The 24,707-nt window shown below is 40.3% G+C and overlaps 1 protein-coding gene across 2 annotated transcripts in view; it reads left to right on the top strand.

The window, feature by feature from the left end:
- STK26 (serine/threonine kinase 26) overlaps positions 1 to 19,452 on the top strand; it is a 53,825-nt gene extending 34,373 nt beyond the window's left edge. For both annotated transcript variants that reach the window (XM_077826981.1, XM_077826982.1), the window contains 9 exons: positions 7,615 to 7,671; positions 9,484 to 9,592; positions 9,697 to 9,854; positions 10,908 to 11,093; positions 14,105 to 14,253; positions 15,005 to 15,098; positions 15,580 to 15,642; positions 15,730 to 15,866; positions 17,540 to 19,452. In XM_077826981.1, the coding sequence (XP_077683107.1) occupies positions 7,615 to 7,671; positions 9,484 to 9,592; positions 9,697 to 9,854; positions 10,908 to 11,093; positions 14,105 to 14,253; positions 15,005 to 15,098; positions 15,580 to 15,642; positions 15,730 to 15,866; positions 17,540 to 17,564 (978 nt within the window). In that variant the 3' untranslated portion in view covers positions 17,565 to 19,452. The remainder of the gene's footprint in view (positions 1 to 7,614; positions 7,672 to 9,483; positions 9,593 to 9,696; positions 9,855 to 10,907; positions 11,094 to 14,104; positions 14,254 to 15,004; positions 15,099 to 15,579; positions 15,643 to 15,729; positions 15,867 to 17,539) is intronic.
- The last annotated feature ends 5,255 nt before the right edge of the window (positions 19,453 to 24,707 follow it).

The following is a 24,707-nucleotide window of genomic DNA, read 5'->3' as shown; positions in this document are numbered from 1 at the left end:
CATTTCAGAAGAAAAACTCTGATAGGATCCCTTTAAATGATGTCTTGGTTTAGAAAAAAAAAATTAAGGGTTTTGTTACTCCCCAACTACTAATTACAGGGATCTTTTCAGCAGGAGACAGAAAGTTACTGACTACCCAAGGAAGTAGTGGCATAGAGTGGGCACAGTGTTGCCAAATGGAGTAAACATTTTTTGCTACGTTTTAGTTTTAGTAATTACAGGCGTTTTTAGAAGGAAATGGGACTTCCATACTGATATCTTTTTTAATGACTTGGTATCTGCCACAGATCATTGTCTTATTCCAACAATGGTTATTGCGCCAGAAAAACCTTTGTGAGATGGTGCTTTTCTGGTGTTTTAGATAACTATGCCGGGAAACTGAGACATAGTAAAATGCTTGTGGTTGTAAACTAAAAAGGATTTTTTATATAAAGGTATAAACAAACCTTAAAGCAATGTAAATATGTTTTAACACCTCTTGTTGCAACAAGTGTGATATACTGGCTCCATGGAAGCCAGTGAGGCAAGGATTTCACCCAAAGCGCTGAAATAACATTATCACAAGTATCTGTACTGATGAAAAATGTATTCATTTTGTATTTAGAGATCAGCAGAAATAATCCTGGAAACAGAAGTTTTATTTTGGATCTTAAACTTTAGCACTATATTTGTGTTCTTACTAAACGAAAAGGTTGAATTCCCATTACCCCCAAGCTTGCTGTTTTCTTCTAAATCCAGAAAAAAAAGACTAAATTGACCATTATTCGAGTTCCCTAATAAAGAGAATAATGCCATCGTGTATCCAGTCTCTGACTGGTGAAGGTTCTGAATACATGGGTGTCCAGTAGAACCTTAGAGGGTAGGGTCTTTCTAGCCAATCCACCTTCCTTCAAGTCATGCCTACGAACTAGATGGTAATATAAACTGGTTTCTATTTTTAAATGTGATTTTTTTCCTTCCTAAATGTGAAAACTGCTGACATTAGAAGTCCCTTGTATGTTGGGGTTTGTCTCTATTAAAAAGCTTGCACCAATTAAACTGAAGTGTTTTAAAAATGGCAGTGAACACTCCTAATGTAGATATATTTAAACTGACTTAATTCACACTTCAACTGGTTCAGCTTAGTTCAGTAATACAGACCAGGTCTTGGTCCCTAGATGCTATTTGAAAAATGTTGCAAATGACATACACAAGGGTCCTAACACTTCATGGGCTCGCTGTCACTTCCATTCGTATAGGAAAAGGGGAATTGAGTCTGGGCGACTGGAATTAAGGGTCAGAGAAGTAACTGCAGATGAGTTCCCTTTTTTCAGAGAACACAGAATTTTGCTTTTGTCCTGCAACTTTGTGTGATTGCTTATAATAAACCTGCTTTTTAAAAAGCTATTTATATCATATAGATCAGTTTGGCATGTTGACAAATACAGCATCAATTATTCCTTGAAACACAGCATATTTGAACTGTCAATTGAGTTTAGCATATGAAGAAAAACATAACATGAAAATATTTTGAAATTAACAAGATGTGTGCTAACTGTGGGGGATTTATTTTTAATCCTTCTCACGTCTCATCCTCCGTGTACTTAGATTTTAAGCTTTTCAAAACAGGCATCTTCTCTTCTGCACTGGATCCTTTACAGTGTGTGTTTTTGCAGCTCGGGAGGCCGAACCAGACCTGTGACTGACAGGAAGGGAGTGGCCCAGCCTCTGACTGCGCTGCTGGTTTTATCTTGTTAGCTGCAATTAGGTTTTTCCAGATTCTTCCTGCTGCAGAGCAGAAACTGAAACGAAAATGGGTGTCTTTATTCATACTATTCGACTTAGTGTATTTTAAACTTTTGCTGGGCTATGTAGACTCTTTCTATAAGCTCCTCTTATACAGAGTTAACTGGCTGCACAAGGTCTACAGCTTGCATATCTGACTGAAAGTATGGACAGATGACCACCAGGAGTACTACATGTCTTGTTTTTAAACTTGTCTAACTGTTAGACGTTTTAGTCTTTAAAACTATGAGTATAAGATAAGCTCTGCTTCCTTAGTGACTCTTGAGGTGAAATTGAATCCAGTTTCCAGACATTGTGACAAAGGAGCAGACCCTTAAACGAACCAAAATTTTTGAAGTAGAAACAGTTGTCTTCATCTGTGGGGTTACTTATTAATTTTCCTTGAAACATGGAGAAAAACTTCTAGTTGCTATTGAAAAGGGGTACTTGTGGCACCTTAGAGACTAACCAATTTATTTGAGCGTGAGCTTTCGTGAGCTACAGCTCACTTCATCGGATGCATAACGACTTTCTCACTTTCTGATCCATGAATGCTTAATTGTGCAGCCTCCCTGCTGTATTAAAAAAGTTTTTACATGTAATAAGTTTTTTAAATTTGTAGTATAATTTTATCCCTTTATATGATAGTGTAGAGTAGATTACAGGGGTTGGATTTGTCTGGTAACCAGTACTTTCATAGCATTATAAAAAACAGAGATTCAAGCACTTACGATTGTAGAGAGAACCTTCCAAAGTAGACAGTGTAAAACAATGCAGTGAAAGCTGCCTGATAGGAAGACAACTGAAAAATAGACAGCTGAGAGATGTCTGTCATCTCAGTGAGGCTTTTTCTGAAGCCTGATCATTCAAATGTCAAAATTATAAACTATCACTTCCAATCAAAGCCTGCAAGAAAGGGATAATAGTCCTATAAGAGCTGCAAGTCTGCATGTAGCATCATCTTAGCAATACAAGCAGATGAAGCTTGGGAGAGTAGCTCCACTTATTTTCAGTCTGACCCTGTAGATATAAATCTTCTCTGGAGCTAGATGATTATAAAATAGTTGCTTGATGGTGTTTCTCCTCCTCACCAACCCTCATGCTGGAAGCTAGAAATCAAATGTTTGATTCTGTAGTTCCTATCATGGCCAACACTTACTCATTTTTATTCGAGACTAAGACCAGCTTTATGTTATCTGCAGTTAATACTGGTTTAATTTGTGGTATTATTATTTACACTTGTTAGCACCCAGAGACTCCAGTCACAATTGAGGCCTCATTGTACTAGGTGCAGTACAAGAACATACAAAGACACGCCTCTTGCCCCACAGCATGTACATATGCATGCTCTTTCTATATTTCTATATTTTCTTGGCCTAAAATAGCTGGAAAGAAGGATTCTCGCACGCCTGGGTGAAAATTAGACATGCTCAGTTATACTGTGTAGTAGCGATTTCTTTGAGACATTATTTTAAATACAGAGCACTTATTCATTTTCGCTATTTGGTGTTTTCAAATAGCAGTAAAATCCATCCAAACAGATCTGTGAGACCACAGTGTTTGCCTGAAATTTGAGTTCATTACAAGTTTTTCCCAACTTACATAAACTTGGGCTTTATGAATAGTGCTAAAATTAGCGAGCCCTTCCCTGCTGATCTCATAATATTGGAATAGACTCATAACATAAATGCTGGTTGGTTTTTTTTTAATTCAGTATGTCTTAACAAAATGTACCCTGTTCAGTAACTGGACATGGTGCATTCAAAAACTGCACCTTTATTTGCTTGTTGGGTTTCCTTTAGATATTTATCAATATTCAGGAAATGGAGCAAGGGAAAAGCCAACAGAGAGCATAGAAAGGCTTTTGAAAGTAATGATGTCATAAGCTGGGCTAGTGCAAGTAAATGAATTCCTTGAGATCTACACAGCATACTGTAATATTGTAAATTGACTTATTTTTGTTGTTTTCTTACTAATGGTGTGGTTTTTTAATCCAGATGTAGTGGGTATCTTCTTCACCACCCCAATATTTACAAGAACTGCAGCCCATAGAATTTGCTCATATCTTAACACTTGAGTCTTTTTTCAGGGAAGTGTAGGAAAAAATGGAATTAAATGTGTTTGAAATTGTATGTTAGTAGATCTGACATCAGATTCTTGCTCTTTATATGAACCAACCATCTTCTGAAACTACAGACTAAGGGCTACCTCAGCATCCACAAATGATTGTCTTAAGAACTTCTGACTTCCTGTACATGGAACTTCAGAGTGATTACTCAATATTGAAGAATCTGGTACTGTAATACATGGGCATCTTAACCCATTAAAAGCCAAGAATTTCTAGGCTATCACCAAAATTTATGAACTGTGAGTTGAGGATGAAATGGGCCTTCAACTGGTGCTAGTGGGGTCTGCTCGGTTGCTGAGAAGCAAGTTCTCAAGAATGCACAAATGAAAGGTGTATCTTAATATTACTATATTTGACTTCTGAATGGACTCTTTATCTTGAACTGTATGTAAACAATTATTTGCCTTGGTCTAAGGTCCAGGATTAGTTTTCTCCTGGATCACATTATGTAGGACTGCTTTGCATTACAGTAGGAGAGCCACTTACACAGAGCCAGAATGACTTTACTGTGGGAATGTCTCAGATATGCTAAAAGAAAAGGAGGACTTGTGGCACCTTAGAGACTAACCAATTTATTTGAGCATAAGCTTTCGTGAGCTACAGCTCACTTCATCGGATGCATACTGTGGAAAGTGTAGAAGATCTTTTTCTATACACACAAAGCATGAAAAAATACCTCCTCCCACCCCACTCTCCTGCTGGTAATAGCTTATCTAAAGTGATCACTCTCCTTACAATGTGTATGATAATCAAGGTGGGCCATTTCCAGCACAAATCCAGGGTTTAACAAGAACGTCTGGGTGGGGGGTAGGAAAAAACAAGGGGAAATAGGTTGCTTTGCATAATGACTTAGCCACTCCCAGTCTCTATTCAAGCCTAAGTTAATTGTATCCAATTTGCAAATGAATTCCAATTCAACAGTTTCTCGCTGGAGTCTGGATTTGAAGTTTTTTTGTTGTAATATAGCAACTTTCATGTCTGTAATCGCGTGACCAGAGAGATTGAAATGTTCTCCGACTAGTTTATGAATGTTATAATTCTTGACATCTGATTTGTGTCCATTTATTCTTTTACGTAGAGACTGTCCAGTTTGACCAATGTATGTGGCAGAGGGGCTTTGCTGGCACATGATGGCATCTATCACATTGGTGGATGTGCAGGTGAACGAGCCTCTGATAGTGTGGCTGATGTTATTAGGCCCTGTGATGGTGTCCCCTGAATAGATATGTGGGCACAGTTGGCAACGGGCTTTGTTGCAAGGATAGGTTCCTGGGTTAGTGGTTCTGTTGTGTGGTATGTGGTTGCTGGTGAGTATTTGCTTCAGGTTGGGGGGCTGTCAGTAGGCAAGGACTGGCCTGTCTCCCAAGATTTGTGAGAGTGTTGGGTCATCCTTCAGGATCATAGAATCATAGAATATCAGGGTTGGAAGGGACCTCAAGAGGTCATCTAGTCCAACCCCCTGCTCAAAAGCAGGACCCATCCCCAATTAAATCATCCCAGCCAGGGCTTTGTCAAGCCTGACCTTAAAAACTTCTAAGGAAGGAGATTCCACCACCTCCCTAGGCAACGCATTCCAGTGTTTCACCACCCTCCTAGTGAAAAAGTTTTTCCTAATATCCAACCTAAACCTCCCGTAGGATAGGTTGTAGATCCTTAATAATGCATTGGAGGGGTTTTAGTTGGGGGCTGAAGGTGACGGCTAGTGGCGTTCTGTTATTTTCTTTGTTAGGCCTGTCCTGTAGTAGGTGACTTCTGGGAACTCTTCTGGCTCTATCAATCTGTTTCTTCACTACCGCAGGTGGGTATTGTAGTTGTAAGAATGCTTGATAGAGATCTTGTAGGTGTTTGTCTCTGTCTGAGGGGTTGGAGCAAATGCTGTTGTATCGCAGAGCTTGGCTGTAGACGATGGATCGTGTGGTGTGGTCAGGGTGAAAGCTGGAGGCATGTAGGTAGGAATAGCGGTCAGTAGGTTTCCGGTATAGGGTGGTGTTTATGTGACCATCGTTTATTAGCACTGTAGTGTCCAGGAAGTGGATCTCTTGTGTGGACTGGACCAGGCTGAGGTTGATGGTGGGATGGAAATTGTTGAAATCATGGTGGAATTCCGCAAGGGCTTCTTTTCCATGGGTCCAGATGATGAAGATGTCATCAATATAGCGCAATTAGAGTAGGGGCGTTATGGGACGAGAGCTGAGGAAGCGTTGTTCTAAGTCAGCCATAAAAATGTTGGCATACTGTGGGGCCATGCAGGTACCCATAGCAGTGCTGCTGATATACCTTCAGCAGGAGAGTGGGTTTGTGTGTGGGGGGGGTGTGAGAGAACCTGGATTTGTGCTGGAAATGGCCCAACTTGATTATCATACACATTGTAAGGAGAGTGATCACTTTAGATAAGCTATTACCAGCAGGAGAGTGGGGTGGAGGAGGTATTTTTTCATGCTTTGTGTGTATATGAAAAGATCTTCTACACTTTCCACAGTATGCATCCGATGAAGTGAGCCATAGCTCACGAAAGCTTATGCTCAGATAAATTGGTTAGTCTCTAAGGTGCCACAAGTACTCCTTTTCTTTTTGCGAATACAGACTAACATGGCTGTTACTCTGAAACCTGTCAGATCTGCTAGGCACTGTATAAAGTTGTAGGAAGAGACAAGCTCGTTTTCAAAGAGTTTAGGTACATTATTTAGCTACTGGTGTTCTCTCTGGTTGAAGGCTCTTTTCTACGTCAGAGTGCACATGAGCCATACAGCAATAGCCAAGTAATGCACAAGAAAATTGTTTCTGGTGAGCCTATTTCAGATGGCACCAATAGTTCTTAGCTGCTGAGAACTAAGATGTCTCATTTGTTGCCAAACCTGACCAATTACGTTGGAGCACAGAAGACTTAGTTGTCTGATTTGCTTTATAGATGACTGGATCCATCTGAAGCAACAGTTTTTTAGTCTGTGGCTTACTGGTGTACCTGCATCTGGCAGCAACATCCACTTCTTGTTGCTGTTTACAAGGGCATGCTCAATCTCTCAACTTCTGTGGAAGGGGTTTTTGAGAGTCATGCAGAATATAGCACTCAAAAGGGATTTTTACTTTTGTGTACTGACTGAATATATACAAAAACACACTGTTTGAATCTAATTTGAATGACAGTAGCCATGTCAGAGTCACAAAAATACTCAACCTTTGTAATTCCTTACAATTCAGTATGTGGTTTTTGACTCAAGTGATATATTTCAATAAATCTCATTCAAGTGTGTGCTGAAGATGTGTGTGGTCCTTTTATTGTCATGTTACTAATTTTTAGTGCAAAAGCCTAGAACTGAAAAGAAGTGGATATTTTAGCTTAATTCTGGTGGTGTTGAAAAAGATTTTTAAAAATGTTTTCCTGTTTGTTAAACCACATTGCTTCAGCTAATAGGACCGTACATATCAAATATGAAAAGTTACTATTGTGCTCTAGAAATAGAAATAAAATTAATTTTCTTTGGTAGCCTGAGCATTCTTGTAGGAAATGCTACTGCCTGTTAGGGTCACTTGCCAAAGATAATGAAGAATAACTTTATAGTTACTGGACTGTTGCATTTGGGGAGGGGTCTGTTGTTTAGGTACACTGTGTTAATAGTACCTTGAAATAAGTGATAGTGTTTTCCAGTGCAGTAAAAATAATTCTTTACAATGTTCAAACCATTTTATGTGTCTAGTCTCTCACCATATTTCTTTATTTATAGGGCACAAAGTTATGGATAATAATGGAATACTTGGGTGGAGGATCAGCTTTAGATCTTGTAAGTATTATAATTTAGTGCAGCTTGTTGGCTTCTTAAAGTAGTACTTAAACTATTTTTCTTATTAAGCAGAGGAACCTAATAATACTTGAAGAGCATGGTCCCTGTTGGAAAAAGTAATCTGTCATCTCCATTCCAAAGTGGTGGTCTAGTGAAGAAAAATGTGTCTTTAACTAAAGATTATTTAGATGTTGGCTGTTTGTGCTCATCTTTGGGTTCATATCCACTCTCGTTCTTTATGCCAGCAGTCAGGTTTTATGTTTATTCAGTTGTGCATTTGTATATCTTCTTACGAAGTTTGGACTCTGGAGGTAGTTAACGTTGTTTTAGTCCTGCTGTATGACATTCCTAAAAGTGTGAATATGTGCACTGGTTATGCTAAACAACTTTTCCTACTCAATGAGTTTGCATTAAGGTTTGTTATTTCACTGTCTCTAAATGCTGAGAAATGGTGTAAAGTTTTGTAACTTACCATATCATTTTTTTTTAAATTGGTTTTATTAGGAAAATTTTTATCCTTGCTTCCTTTTTTCAAAGCAGAATATTTATTACACTTCAGTACATAAAATGTTTCTTTTGGAGTGGGTCTCAGGAATGTTGTGTGCACACACAGTGTAGTTAATATTAAATGGTAAAACTGAGTTGGGTTTTCTGTTTTCAACAGTTTAAATTTAAACATACAAAGTGCCTTTTTCTTAAGATAGATGTAGCAGTCATGAAAGAAGCAGCTTAGGAGGTGTGAGAAGAGCACAATCCTCTGTGTGGCAATGTGTGGTTTTCCCAGTAGAGCTGTACCTCAGCTGCGAACTTAAGAAGACTTGCCCTTTCTTGTAAGATCATAGAGCCACAGTGCTTCTGCTTCTTAGGCTCTGGAATTTGAGGACCAATTCTGTAGTACCGTAGATCATTTTTTTCCAGATGTTCATTACAAAGCGGGCATGTGCTTAACTTTTTTACAAGTGGTCCCTATGACTTTTTATTTAAACTTGTTTATGGAATTCTGAGGTAATAGCTCAACAACTAGAACAAAAAAACATAGTGAAAGTCTTAGTGAACAATTGCCCAGAGCTCTGGAACTAAGCTGTTTATTAACCAAAAAAAAAAAAAAAGACACTTTTAGCCATTGTGGTGGTTTGAGAAATTTTTCAAAAGTGTGAGCCAGGTGTAAATGGATGCATTGTTTGTGGAATCTGCAGAAATCATGAAACAGCCCTCACTTTCCCTATGGGCAAAATCTCCACTTACTCTCTACAACCTTTTCTACAATATGGTGATGTAAAAATATCTGCAACAAATTAAAAACATTGGGACAATGAAATTAATGGAATTGAATATCAAAATAAATAATGCAAAGCCTGTACTATTTGTAGTAGTTTTTCATGTTGAAGTGGATTGTAAAAGGTAAAACCTCAGGTTCTTTGATGGGGTACAGAATTTCTAGTTTGTAAGTGCTGCAGAAACCAGGAACTTTTGCAGTTAACACCAGTTTTCAAAGTAGTCCATGGCTGGGTGTGGAGAGTCTTGTCTACTGTATAGACCCTTTTACCATTTAAACATTCTTTAAGTTATGTAGCAGTACTGCTGTGAGCGTTACCAACCTGCTAGTATCCGTTCCTGCAGTACCCGTGTCCCAGTATGTTTAATCTACATATATAATGAATCTTTTCATCTTGTGCACTCTGTTAAAGACACTTCCTATAGCAAAAAAGCTGAAGTTTCAAACGTACTGTAACTGCATTTTAATAAATGACAAGGCAGGGATTAAGGATAAGATCGGGAGTATTGTTTTAATTTTAATGTTTCCCTCTAAAGCTACGGGCTGGTCCATTTGATGAATTCCAGATTGCTACTATGTTAAAGGAAATCTTGAAAGGTCTAGACTACCTACACTCGGAGAAGAAAATTCACAGGGATATAAAAGGTGCATAAAACTTTAAATATTAACTTAATGTCTTTTAAAGTAATAGGAGCAGTGTGATAAACTACATTTGACTTCACCTCTTTTCCGTTCCCTCCACCCTCCAGCTGCCAATGTCTTGTTGTCAGAGCAAGGAGATGTTAAACTTGCTGATTTTGGAGTTGCTGGGCAGCTGACGGATACACAAATTAAGAGGAATACCTTTGTAGGCACACCATTTTGGATGGCCCCTGAAGTTATACAGCAGTCGGCTTATGACTCAAAAGTAAGTATTACTATAGAAATTGTTCTCTTATAAAGGCAGCTTCAGAAGAAATTAGCTTAACTTCTGCTTTTTGGCTAGATCAGTCATGGTAAAGTACCCTTTAAGCTACAGAGAGTTTTGAATTGTATGTAAATTACAAATCATTTAGTCATATTATATTTTACTATAGAACTGTAATAGTCATGTGACTGACATCTTCATTTTATTTCCACACACCGTAATGACAAGTAGGTGTTTGTGTAAGCACTTAATTCACATCTGTCATAGCTTGAGTGATAGACCTATGAGATTATGGAAAGTTTGCCGGTGAATAACTTATATAAAATGGTCAAAGAAAGCACGTGGAAACCTCCAGGTAAACTCTGTATACTGCATAAATAAAGACGGCACAGTCCTACCTCTGCAAAAGTGTGAGAGCTCTAGTAGGGTTCATGAAAAGCCACCAAGTGATTTCGAAATTGTCATTTTAGATTAATTTCTTTGGCGCAAATCCCCCCAGGATACTGTCAAGGTGCGAGATGTTTTTGTTTCCATTCCGTGCTCTATTATTGCTATTGCAATCTAAAGGGAAACTTTCAAAGATTTAAAAATGACTAGTGAGAACCTGCTTTTCAAAAGGAGCGGAGTGAAAAATGGTGACTGAGAATTTACTGCTCCATTAGCTTCTAAAGGCATTGCAGTCTTTGCAGGAGTTTCCAGAGTGCAAGTGTATATCCATGTGTACATCCAGAGACCTCTTCTGTCTCTATTGTCTCTGGTTCTGTGTCCTATATCGCTATGCCTGGGACATTCTGGGAAACTTTACTCAGCATAAATTTCCTGACCCTTGTGTCTTTTATATTCATCACCTTTATGCTATGTTAACAGTGTATAAAATATGTGTACAGTAAGCATGTTTAAAAAGATATATGTAATTATTGCGCTGTCAGGAGCTCTTACAGAACTCCTCTTTTTTTTATTGGCTCTAGTATAGAATTCAAATAATAATCTGTGACACCTCAGTCTTCAACTTTGTATTGAGTGAGAATAAAACTCTTTATTTCATTCCCCCAGGCTGACATTTGGTCTTTGGGAATTACTGCTATTGAACTAGCCAAAGGAGAGCCACCCAACTCTGACATGCATCCGATGAGAGTTCTGTTTCTTATTCCAAAAAACAATCCTCCAACTCTATTAGGAGAATTCAGCAAACCTTTTAAAGAATTTATTGATGCATGTCTGAATAAGGACCCAACATTTGTGAGTATATCTCTCATCTGTGTCGTCTTAATGCTTGCAAAGCTCTTTGGCTGTGAAATCTACTACATAGGTGATGGGTGTAACGTGAGAGCCTGTGACTTCGTATGCTTCTCTATTGCAAGAGGGAGTGGAGTACCTTGTTTCTACTTAGACCTTACTCCTCCTCCCCATGGACATGTTGAGATGACTAAAGAGAATTGATGATCGGCTCCAGAGACAGCTTCCTAAAGCACAGAAATAATGCAGTAGTAGTATAATGCAGGTTTCAGAGTAGCAGCCGTGTTAGTCTGTATCTGCAAAAAGAACAGGAGGACTTGTGGCACCTTAGAGACTAACACATTTATTTGAGCAGAAGCTTTTGTGAGCTACAGCTCACTTCATCGGATGCATGCAGTGGAAAATACAGTGGGGAGATTTTATATACACAGAGAACATGAAACAATGGCTGTTACCATACACACTGTAATGAGAGTGATCAGGTAAGGTGAGCTATTACCAGCAGGAGGGGGGCGGGGGGGGGGGAAACAAACCTTTTGTAGTGATAATCAAGGTGGGCCATTTCCAGCAGTTGACAAGAACATGTGAGCAACCGTGGGGGTGGGGGAAAGGGGTGGGGGGAAATAAACATGGGGAAATAGTTTTACTTTGTGTAATGACCCATCCACTCCCAGTCTTTATTTCAAGCCTAAGTTAATGGTGTCCAGTTTGCAAATTAATTCCAATTCAGCAGTCTCTCATTGGAGTCTGTTTCTGAAGTTTTTCTGTCGAAGAATTGTCACTTTTACGTTTGTAATCGAGTGACCAAAGAGACTGAATTGTTCTCCGATTGGTTTTTGAATGTTACAATTCTTGACGTCTGATTTGTGTCCGTTTATTTTTTTTTTACGTAGAGACTGTCCAGTTTGGCCAATGTACATGGCAGAGGGGCATTGCTGGCACATGATGGCATCTATGAATGTGCAGGTGATGTGCAGGTGAACGAGCTTCTGATAGTGTGGCTGATGTGATTAGGCCCTATGATGGTGTCCCCTGAATAGATATGTGGACACAGTTGGCAACGGGCTTTGTTGCAAGGATGGGTTCCCGGGTTAGTGGTTCTGTTGTGTGGTTGCTGGTGAGTATTTGCTTCAGGTTGGGGGGCCGTCTGTAAGCAAGGACTGGCCTGTCTCCTAAGATCTGTGAGAGTGATGGGTCGTTCTTCAGGATAGGTTATAAATCCTTGATGATGCGTTGGAGAGGTTTTAGATTGGGGCTGAAGCTGATGGCTAGTGGTGTTCTGTTATTTTCTTTGTTGGGCCTGTCCTGTAGTAGGTAACTTCTGGGTAGTCTTCTGGCTCTGTCAATCTGTTTCTTCACTTCAGCAGGTGGGTATTGTAGTTGTAAGAACACTTGATAGAGATCTTGTAGGTGTTTGTCTCTGTCTGAGGGGTTGGAGCAAATGCTGTTGTATCGTAGAGCTTGGCTGTAGACAATGGATCTTGTGGTATGGTCTGGATGAAAGCTGGAGGCATGTAGGTAAGTATAGCAGTCCTTAGGTTTCCGGTATAGGGTGGTGTTTATGTGACCATCGCTTATGAGCACTGTAGTGTCCAGAAAGTGGATCTCTTGTGTGGACTGGACCAGGCTGAGGTTGATGGTGGGATGGAAATTGTTGAAATCATGGTGGAATTCCTCAAGGGCTTCTTTTCCATGGGTTCAGATGATGAAGATGTCATCAATGTAGTGCAAGTAGAGTAGGGGCATTAGGGGACGAGAGCTGAGGAAGCGTTGTTCTAAGTCAGCCATAAAAATGTTGGCATACTGTGGGGCCATGCGGGTTCCCATAGCAGCGCTGCTGATTTGAAGGTATACGTTGTCCCCAAATGTGAAATAGTTATGGGTGAGGACAAAGTCACAAAGTTCAGCCACCAGGTTAGCCATGACATTAATCGGGGATACTGTTCCTGATGGCTTGTAGTCCGTCTTTGTGTGGAATGTTGGTGTAGAGGGCTTCTGCATCCATAGTGGCCAGGATGGTGTTTTCAGGAAGATCGCCGATGGATTGTGGTTTCCTCAGGTGAGTGATGTCTTGAAGATAGCTGGGAGTGCTGGTAGCATAGGGCCTGAGGAGGGAGTCTACATAGCAAGACAATCCTGCTGTCAGGGTGCCAATGCCTGAGATGATGGGATGTCCAGGATTTCCAGGTTTATGGATCTTGGGTAGCAGATAGAATACCGCTGGTCGGGGTTCTAGGGGTGTGTCTGTGCGGATTTGTTGTGCTTTTTCAGGGAGTTTCTTGAGCAAATGCTGTAGTTTCTTTTGGTAACTCTCAGTGGGATCAGAGGGTAATGGCTTGTAGAAAGTGGTGTTGGAGAGTTGCCTAGCAGCCTCTTGTTCATATTCTGACCTATTCATGATGACGACAGCAACAGACTCCAACGAGAGACTGCTGAATTGGAATTACTTTGCAAACTGGACACCATTAACTTAGGCTTGAATAGAGACTGGGAGTGGATGTGTCATTACACAAAGTAAAACTATTTCCCCATGTTTATTTTCCTCCCCTACTGTTCCTCACATGTTCTTGTCAACAGCTGGAAATGGCCCACCTTGATTATCACTACAAAAGGTTTTGGTCCCCCCCCCCGGTAATAGCTCACCTTACCTGGAGAGGAGGAAGCATGGGCCAATCTTGAATGATACCCCAGCAAGACTTACACTAAAATATATTTATTCTGGTTACAAACCTCATTGAATTGGAGAAGTATCATCAGTCAGCTTTGTCTAGGTGTCTGTTATCTAATACAGAAATCACTAATTGATCAATTCTGTAGCTGTTCTATGGGGTGATCATAGTCTTAGAGGATTATAAATGTAGGTTGTGTTTGGCTTCTTAGAAGCTCCTGTTACTATATGGATGTTTGATTCTGGGCTGGACCAAGGAGGAGATGTTTTTAAATAACATTTAAAATCACAACAACTTTATGTAGGATAAGTGTAAATATCTTTGTGGTTTTGTTTTTTTTTATAGCGTCCGACTGCAAAGGAACTCCTGAAACACAAATTCATTCTGAAAAATGCCAAGAAGACTTCTTATCTGACAGAACTTATTGACCGGTTTAAGAGATGGAAGGCAGAAGGGCACAGTAGTGATGAATCGGATTCAGATGGTTCTGATTCGTAAGTGTGTTTTAGTATGGCTTCTCTGAACATTACTAATGCAGTAGTGTTTCATTTGTATGTTGAGTTATAACTCACTGCTCTTGTTGTGCTGTGCTGCAGTCATTCTCGAGCTCGTGCGTTAGCAGCAGCCTTGCATGGAACTCTGCTCTCAAACTAGAGCCTATACTGTGATTTGCTTGTGTGCTATTCTTCCAATCTCTGTGGACTTAAATTCCAGTTCTGCTTCTGTGACAAGCATGTCATGTCTTAGTCTTGCCTCTAGTGTACACTTTGCCCTTGCTACCGAAGTACCAAACAGTTTGGTACAACTATCCGTTTCTGCTCAGGAGAGCCCCCCAGGGTTGAATTAGTAGATGTTGCGGGCCAGGATTGCCGTGTCTCTGGAAACCTGCCCAGCCCTCACCTGTCCAATGTCTGTAAGTGTTCCATTTGCTGGACACCAAATCATTGTCTTATGTAACTGTAGCCACATTTATTGGGCCACATAAGACAATGTCCTTGTCCCATAGAGCTTGCAGTTTGAGTTGTGACACGAGAGGGAAAAACGTGGTGGGGGGAGATGAGTTAGAACTATAAGATCTTGTAAAGTTCACTTAATTTATTTAACAATAAAGGTTCAATAGACATGAATTTTTAAGGCAGATGAAATTAACCATGCAGTTTCATTTGCATGCTCGTTACCTGGGCTAGTTAAGTTTGTGTTTTTGACCACTGTCGTTGTAGAAGGTATCCTTGTGATTCTCTTTAGGGAGTCCAGCAACAAGGAGAATAATTCTCATCCTGAGTGGAGTTTTACTACAGTTCGAAAGAAGCCAGATGCAAAGAAACTGCAGAATGGAACAGTATGTACAATCTGAAGAGTTTTTTATTCTTAGAGCTGATTGGAAGCTGTTGACTTTTGGCTTCAGTCCTTATTTTTATTTTTCATAAAATAGCACAAAAATATCTGCTAGTAAAACCCCAAAATTAATTAATGGTGAAGTCCAGTGTCCATGGCAGCTTAGCCGTAGAGATAATACTGAGAGTTCATGGCACAATGTCTGTCTAGAGATATCTTAATTTTAAAGAATTACATAGAATTAATCTGACAGAGAAATGAACCATAATGTAAAGTGGCATTGGTTCAGAAATATCATCAAGCATTTATTTCCAAACCACACTAGATTTGTTGAGGTAAAGTATATGTCTTTTGTGATGTGTTGCAAAGGTTCTGTTAAATATCAAGTCTTTTAAAATGATGATGCAAGCATAAATATGATTGCTTTTATAAATGCATATAGAATATATATATTATATTAAATATGTATGTTTGCTAACTTTTAGGATCAAGACCTTGTGAAAACCGTGAGTTGTTTAACTATGATAATCACACCTGTGTTTGCTGAGGTAAATCGTTAATTCAAAGATCTCTTTGAAATTTGCACAAGCATTTTATAAATCTTTAAGGTACATCTGTGTTGGTCTTTCACTCAGCTTAAACAACAGGACATAAATAATACTAGCAGGAAGAAAGCAATTGAAGAACTTGAGAAGAGCATCACTATGGCAGAATCTGCATGTCCAGGGATCACAGATAAGATGGTGAAGAAACTTATGGAGAAATTTCAGAAGTAAGTTGGGTTTTTTTTGGAGGGGCGGGGAGGGGCATTAAAAAAATACAATATATATATATATAATATTGTATGTAAACTACGTTAAAAATGTTACTTAAGTTGCAAAGTTCTGGTCTCAGATTAGGAAATGCCAGTGTTACAATTACCCAGGCAATCTTAATTCTGCCCCATTGTGCATCCATCCTATGTACTCGATGAGACTAGTGTGCTGTGAAAATAATCTTATGCCATCCTGTAGTTAGACTTTATCATGTGCATGTGTGTAAGAGGGGACCTGACTCGGTTTGCCTTCCACCTCCCCAGGCTCTCTGCCCCATGAGCTGGAGAAACTTCTGCTGCATGTGGTGGCCCCTGAGGGAGGAATTGGCCATTGATGCTGTTTGCTGGGTGTGGAGGCTAGTTGGGGAGACCCCAGCCAGTTTGGCTCATTCCCCTAATCAACCTATTAAAGCTGGTTGCAATTCAGAGGCAACAGTGTCTATCTTTATCTTTAGAATGTTTGTGATCAGTTGTTGTTTGGTCAAGCTACATAAACTCTTCCAGGAGGATAAAAGTGACAGACAAGAACTGGTGATTTTCAGCAGTTTTTATCTTAGCAAAACATGTACAGAATTTCAAGAAAAGACACGTCTGTAGCTTGAGGGCTTTGTGAAGGTGCTATATGTCCCCACTGATTTCTGTGTAACCCAATACAGTATAAAGAAAAGGAGTACTTGTGGCACCTTAGAGACTAACCAATTTATTTGAGCATAAGCTTTCATGAGCTACAGCTCACTTCATCAGATGCTGTAGCTCACGAAAGCTCATGCTCAAATAAATTTCAGTCTCTAAGGTGCCACAAGTACTCCTTTTCTTTTTGCGGATACGGACTAACACGGCTGCTACTCTGAAACCAATACAGTATAAGACAGTAGCATTTATATGTTGAAACATTATTGCTATTTTAACAGACTGAGAGTAATCAAACACATTTATGATCGCTTAATACATTGTTTAAGGTGGAATAATAGAATTTGGGTCAAGTGTGTTTTCTTATCCAGTTTCATATAATTTGTTAGACATATTGCATTATATATAATCCCTAGACTGCAGTAAAAATGTAGTGTTTATTCCCTTTGTCTGCCATCTTTACATGCTGAGCACCTCTCTATGCAAATACTCTCATTGAGATCAACGGAGAGAGTCTTCTCAGCATGAACAACAGTGGCAAAATAAAGGGAGAATCTATTTGAGAACTTAATTTATTTCTAGAAAACGTTTTAGCTATTGTAGTTACAAATAACACTTCCAGTTACTATAAATGAAAAATTAATGGTAAAAACAATTATTCTCTTTGTTCTTTATTTACACTGCAGTTTTAATGTAGACACTTCCTTGTTGAAGAGACATTTATAAACTTTACTAGGGGAGCAGATAAACCCTTGACTCATCTTTTTTAAAAAAAAAAATTCACTGCATGTTATTTCAAGGGTCTTCTATGAGAAACATTGCCCCTTGGGTTTTTTTCATATCTGTGTAGGCAATCAGGTTAAAAGCTAATGTTTCTGAGATAAGATTAATGCACTTACTTGTTTAGTAGCTTTATACACTGAAGTGTGGTGCATTCATTTGCTGTGTACCAAGTTGGAATAAAGTGAATACAGTTCTTATTTGTGTATTTTTATGTATAGGATTTCTGTTAATGACTCATCCTAAGAAACTTCCCATAAATGACTGCTGTTTCATATGGACCCAGTGAAACCCACCAAAACTACTTCAAGCTTGGCAGTGCTTAGCTCATGAGCTCCTTGTGCCTTTTGGATCTTTGCAACATATTGATGAGGAGGAGGACGATGATGATCAAGGATTTGGAAGACCCTACTTAACTATTTTGTGATGGTGTACATGGTTTTATATTTTCAGGAAATTATTTTGTAAAGAACAACTTTTAATATTGTAGTTTCATCTGTTTAATCAGATAAATGTTGAGGTGCAGTTTTGCTTTTAGATGTGGCCGTTACTTTAGTTAATAGGAAGTGTAAGTACAGTATGTTTTGATGCTTTTTGTTACTGTACATTGATGGGAACGTGCAGGTCTTTTGTATTCATAAGTTAAACTTTTGTAAATCACTAACATGCTTCATAAATAGCTTTTTTCACAAGCCTATACTTAGTGGGTAGGATATTGCTGTAGCACCTGCTTTGATCACCATAGTTTTATCATACCCTAAAACTAAACCTGCAACAATATCTATCATACTTCTAAATTGGTACCGTATTTTAGGCAGCTCTATGATTATACACATTTGAGAGCAATATGTCAGTAGTTTGCAGGTGATATGTAGCAGCAGGTATATCCTGATGTACAGTAGATGTATTACCTTTTAGAACAGATTTAGAAGTAGTAATTAAATCTTATTCATCATGGTAGGAAATTTAAAGCAATACAGATGCAAGGGGCGGGGGGGAGGGCTTTGGCAATAATGGACAGAAATTGAAGTCCAGTTTAATTTAAATTTCTTTCTTTTGCGTATTAAAAACAGCGCATTGTATGCTTGGGTGGGAGGTAGCCAGAGAGAAGTTGGGTGTCATGTGATAAATACCTCACAAGCAGGTATCCATATAACACCAGCGTTCTGTGTGGTGGTGGTGGTTTCCTGTAAACTATTTATACACTTCTGTTCTTAAAGTACATTAAATGCAGTACATCCACATCATTTGTTTATAATTTTCTGAAAGTGTATTTTAAATATGTATTTACCAGTTAATATGCAAATAATTGAGTTATAGATATTCTTTCACTAAAAGGTCGTACTGTGCAGTACAGAATGATTTTTTCCCCTGAAGTAGGTAAGACTATAAAATTGCTTTCAGTTATATATTTATGGTACTGCTAGATGGGTAATATCCTTTTTTCTTTTCAACCCAGTATGTATATTATGCTGAAGTTTTGAACTGGGATTGTATTTCAGTACTTAGCTGTGGAACTGTTGGTGTAAATTTATTTTTGATAAAGGCTGGATGTGTTTATTTTATGGTTCCTGCACATTTTGTTTTTGCACAAAAGTCATTTTAAAGAAATCTGAAATCTGTCTGCCAAATATTGGAAAAAGTAACGGTGTGCAAACAAATACTGCATTTTTAGTCAAAAGTTGCCATTACATCGTTTTTATATAAAGGACACTCGTGAGAGATGGTGGTTAGACATGCCAAGGACAATTATTTTCAATGGTGCCTACACTGTAAAAATTACTTTTAACTCCTTGTTTTAATTTTAGAGAAATGTTTCTGTTTAAAACTTTTCATCTGCTATATAACTAAAACTCAATTAGAATTTATATCTGAGAAAAAAGTCTGGAAATAGTTTTGAAAACAATAATGTTATGGATTAAATAAATATTTTTATAAGTGTAAAAGCAGCAAAAGTTGTATATACAGTTGATCTGAGGCTTTACAAAATAACTGCATCACAGATACAAATTGTAGTGCTCCTATAGCTTATGTAGTTGTTAGTCCTGTAAATCTGTTTATAGATGTAGCTTATTTCAATGTTTTGGGGTTTAAAATGGTTTAAAAATAAATATTTAAGTTCTGTAAACTTTCATGACCCTGCTTTGTTGTGCATTTTATTTTGGATTTAGTTAAATTTGCAAATTATTGTTTTATGGTTTCCAAGTTTTAAATGTTTCTATTTAAACAAAAGTGCTCCTTGCAAAGAGTTGCATGTTACTTTAGAAAATGGTGTTTTTTCCCATGCTGACCTTGTCCAAAGAACACCTATTGGAATTTAGACAGCGTGGAATGCTAGACATGTGGAACAGCTACAGTATTCAGTTTGATCTCATTCTTGAAGCATAATCTATCAATATGTGTGCATGCAGACATATATATGGGACCGTTGACAGAGTTGTAGACATTTCAGAACGTCAAAACTTCACTGTGAACTCATATTTCAGATTCAAGGTACAGAAAGCATGGTGCCCCAGTTAACTTTGATTTTGTACTTGTCTGTCTCCTCACCAAGAATCTCACTAAACTACTACATACTCATTTCTCAGAATTCAAAACCTGTTATTTTTAATTCCATTGTCACTTTCCCTCAAGATGTTGTTTTATTTGGGCTGGAGGGGTGTTACTGAGAGGTGATCCTTTCTGAATTTAGTAATTGAAGGCTACGTCCTCATCTTGATGCCTGGGGCTTTATTCTACGTAACTCTAAATGAAGCCTGTCCTGAGTGGCTAGAGCAGTGGGCTTAGTACCACTCCATGCTTGCTGTGTGACCTCAGCCAAGTCACTGAACTACTGTCTGTTTCTTTCCTTGTCAAATGGTACAACACTTACCTACCTCAGAGGGATGTTGTGGAGCTAAGTTCATTGATGGCCGTGAAGAGCCTTGGTCTTTGGTAGTGCTGTCCATTGGAGGAACTGCAAATATTGTGTTTCAAATGGGATTTGCTCTGCTGAAATCCTGTGCCTCCATGAGGAGAGTAAATTATACTTTTAGTATAGAGGGTTCATTAGGGAACCATCCTCTGACTAGTGTATTTTCCACCTTGCGTTGAGAATTGACGTTTTAGTCACTTATGGAAATAGAATCACATTAAAAAAAGAAATGTATTCTATTCGTCATACTTGCATATCCGAGTCCTTTGTCAATGTAATCCTCCCTAAAACCCCTTAACTCAGCTTCTCTCAGATTCCACCAAGATTTTGTACCGTGTACAGGTAGTAATTGTAAAAATCTGTTCTTAGAATCAGGTGACTGCTTAGTGAATAGAAAACATAAATTAATGTGTTTGCACAAAGTTTAGCAGCTGCTAAAGGTCTGACTTTATCACTGTTTTATGACTTAACATTGGAATATTTTTTTTTCCTTTTTGCAAAGCCTTAGTGATCTGTATGTTGGTTTGCTAATTTCATGCTTTTCTGATACATGAAATTAAGCTTCAAATACAACAAGTTACTTGCATTCTAAACCATTTGTGATGATCACCAAAACCAAAAATCCCTTAAATGTTTAAAATTGTATTTTGCACCTTTGTTGGCCATTAGGTGGGTCTGTAAACGAAGGGGCTGCTGTGTCTCAGCTGTTAATCTTGGAGATTAGACTAAAAATACGGCCTGCCTTTCAGATATGTCACGAATTAAACTCCATTTTCTCTCTGCGAGACGGTGCATCTCTACCTATTACATTTTGTTCTCTTGCCCTCGGTAGCACCAAAAAAAATATTTTCTTAATCATGTTTTGCTTAGTCCTGCCTTGAGTGCAGGGGACTGGACTGGACAACCTCTTGAGCTCCTGTCTAGTCCTACAATTCTATGTTAATGATGTACTCAGTTTGGTGTGTCCCTTCTCCACTTCTTTTAATTGAGTTACATTTAGAAGAGCTGTAGAAGTCACCAGCCTTGAGGAGTCCTCGCTTTGACATGGTTTGGTGGGGCAAGTCATCTGCAGGGCAGAGAGCCGACCAAAAGCATGCGAATACTGGCCAGTAAGCGTGGAGGGGGTGAGGAACAGAACCAAGCCAACATTCTTTCTCTCTGTCGGGTCTGTCAAGGATAGTGACAAGATCACTCCATTTCCTGGGATAGTCAGGGTGTCCCTGTCTGAAGCAAGCGCTGCTCTTGAACACCCACATTAATAACGCCAGCTATCTTTAAGATTTTTGAGTGAGTTAATGTCGTGCTGAGGGTGGTGCATCCCTTTGATTTGCCTGGAGTTTCCGGAATCTCCTTTTGATTAGCAAGGATATGACGGCCCCAATGTCTGCAGGTAGCAGAAAGTTTTTTCTAGTGCCACTTTCAGTCGTTCCATGGGGTAATGCCAGTGAGCGATGGGTTACATGCCCCCATATGTAATGAGTGCAGGGAAAGGTAATTCAGGCAGAGGGCCAGGTATGATTAAAAAAAACTAACCTGATTTGGCAGCAATATCCCTGTTTTCTCTCATTTGCCGGGAGTGACTTGTTTCCAGTCGGAACCTTCTGCTTGGTCCTGTGCAGAGTGCATGAATCACACTGTGAACGCCATACCCCGGTGCAGTGAAGGGAAAATGTCAAATTAGACCCTTAGAATTGCCTGATGTCGGTGCAATTAATTCAGAGACCCCTCTCCTTTCCCTCTTTTTTTTTTCAGGATTGTCTTGTCTTTCTCCTGTCAGTTGTTCCTGCTGTTCCTGTCCACCCCTATTCCCCTCCTTGGAGGTGGATGGGATATGACTGCAGTGTGCACCCTTGGCCCAGGTCTTCTGTCTAAACTATTCTATGGATAAAACTGGCCTAGGGCTGCCCTTCTGTTCCTCCCTCTGAACCTCTGCCAATATTTCCCACACACCAGGGCTAAAGGAGATTTCAGGTTTGCCTGTCCATGTTCAGATGCTTCCAGTTTGGCCCTTAAGACACCACCTCTCTGAGGTCACCTGGCATGTTGTTGTTTTTTTTAAATGCTACTTCTCCCTCCAAGACCATGTGGCTGGAACCTTTTCAATTATATACAGAAGTGCAGGCTTGTCATGCGTTCTGTTTGACCACAAATCCTATTTTTAAAATAGAAGAAGGATATGTGGATAAGACCTATGTCAGCGAGGGGAGGAAGTCTGTACAATGCTGTGTGTATGTTGTGTTAATCTGTCAAGTTACATAATCTGTCCTGTGCTGAAACTGGATGCAAAAGACAAGTGCCTAGATCCTTATCCCCATCTTAGAGCATCAGGTAGTGCTTTCTCTCATGCAAGAATGGTGCATTGTGGGAGCAGGCCCTGGGAAGGAGGACAGGCGTCTGGAGTTGATATGCTCCAGTGATCCTGGACTGACTGAGCAGCTCTAGAGGCCTGTTACTGCTAGCACAAGTTGGAGCAGCCCTGCATCTGATCTAAATTTGTGTTCATGAGGTTAGGGTCGGGGGGGGAAGTGGCAAATATAACCTATGCACCTGAGAACTTGGCCCTGTAGTAGGAAGAAAGCATGAGACATAAGCCCTTGTGTCAGAGGCCTGGTATGAGGCAGGACCTGAACACAGAATCTGGCAAGAACAGAGCTGATATTGTAGAAATACACATTCCTAAGAAGAGCTAGGTACAGAGTGCTCATGCAAACACATCCCAATATCAAGTGGTACCAGAATGTCCCATTATCAAGGACGGTACAAAAACATTCCCCAAGGATAACAGGAACACACTGATAAGGTCAGGGTAACTACGTAATAAAAATGTTTTACTCAAACCAACATGTACAAGAGGATGGTTAGAGGCAGTATTGATTTGTTCGTATCAGAGTAGAAAGATGTATCTCTGAGGGAGTATCTTCGTCCAGCTGAGGGGGAAATGGACACAGCTCAGAGAATGGCGGGACTTTCCATTGTCATGGGTATACATGTCTTAGCATCTTTGTAGAGTCTGCCAGGTGCTGTTACTGTGCTTCATCGACAATAAACCTGGCCTGGCACCTTCGTACCTTCACGGATCTCGTGGTCATTGGGCAGTTTGCTCAAGCTCTGCTGTGCCAGCTGTCTGCGCAGAGCTGGGGCAGCCCCCAGGGAAAACACACACACAATCAAACACCTAACCACAGGCCCTACAACTGGAAAAGCAGTTATCCATCCCCTACCAATTCCTCATCCTGGCCTGATGCAACTGTGGGGGGTGGGCTCTGAGTCCGTTGCAATAAAGGGAGTTTGCTGTAACCTGTTGGATTTTATCTGTGCTAGCATCCGCCGTATCTAATGAAGGGCTAGAGGCTGGAGCAGGCATGTTACAATCAGACCTGGCCTACAAACACCATAAACGCTGCTGTCAAGGGAGCGGGGCCTGCCTGCACTGAGCTCAAGATGGGCCTCCCTTCTGGAGCACCCCACCCAGTCCATCTTCTAAAACCAGTCACAGAGCGGACCACCTCGAGCAGCCCCAGCTTGACATGCTAAACCATGTGTTCGGCCCTGCGCTCACATTGCTGCTCTCCCTGGTTCTGCCGTGACAGCCAGGAAAGAACCTGGAATTTCCCAGGAACGTGAGACAAAGTGTCCGTTTCAAAGGAAGCCCAGCTGCTCGAACGGAAAGGGGCATGGAGCCCGTGGAGCCGTGCCTTGCCCTTCCCACACGCAAACTTGTGCAACCCCCGAAAGAGGCTCAAACCAAACCTGCACCAGGAAATGCAGCGTCAGGAGACGGGCTTCCAGCCTCCACCTTGAACTCTGCCGCTTGGCGATGGCAGTAGAAATAGAACCACCGTCCCATCCCGAACACAGCTGCAGCTTGCTGTGGGCCCAGCCCAGCGCCGCATCATGGTTCCTATGCATGTGCGCTCAGCCTTTCCCTGGGCTCTGTGTGGGAGCCATACTTGCGGCTGGTTGCCAGACATCAGGCAGGCCCCTCACCAGGCTCACCGTTCTGCCTCATGGGCCACAGGGCGTGGTGTCAGTGACAACGGGGAGTAGAAGGGTTTGTCACCTCTTCCAGCCTACCAAACTGGCCACAGTGGGTCAGGCCAAAGATCCATCCTGCCCGTTAGTGTGTCTTCTGACAGGGGGCAGGGCCAGCTGCTTCAAAGGCAATTAACAGAACAGGGCAATTAGCGAGTGATCCAGGCCCAGCTTCTGGCAGTGAAAGGTTTGGGGACACCTGGACCGTGGGGTTCCATCCTTGGCTAAGAGCCAGTGATGGACTCATCCGCCATGAAATTCTTTTTTAAACCCATTTCCAGTTCTTGCCTTCATAACATCCTATGGCAAAAAGTGCCACGGGCTGACTGGGTGAAGAAATACTTCCTTGTTTTAAACCAGCTGCCGAGCCGTGTCAGCGTGTAACCCCCCTGGCCCACACATACACCCCCCACCCCCGCTCGTGTGTTATGTGAAGGGGTAAC

The sequence above is a fragment of the Eretmochelys imbricata genome, chromosome 9 (genome assembly GCF_965152235.1).
Source record: "Eretmochelys imbricata isolate rEreImb1 chromosome 9, rEreImb1.hap1, whole genome shotgun sequence".
Classification (NCBI taxonomy): domain Eukaryota; kingdom Metazoa; phylum Chordata; order Testudines; family Cheloniidae; genus Eretmochelys; species Eretmochelys imbricata.
The sequence above is the reverse complement of the archived record's forward strand: the minus strand, read 5'-3'. Positions and strand labels throughout refer to the sequence as shown.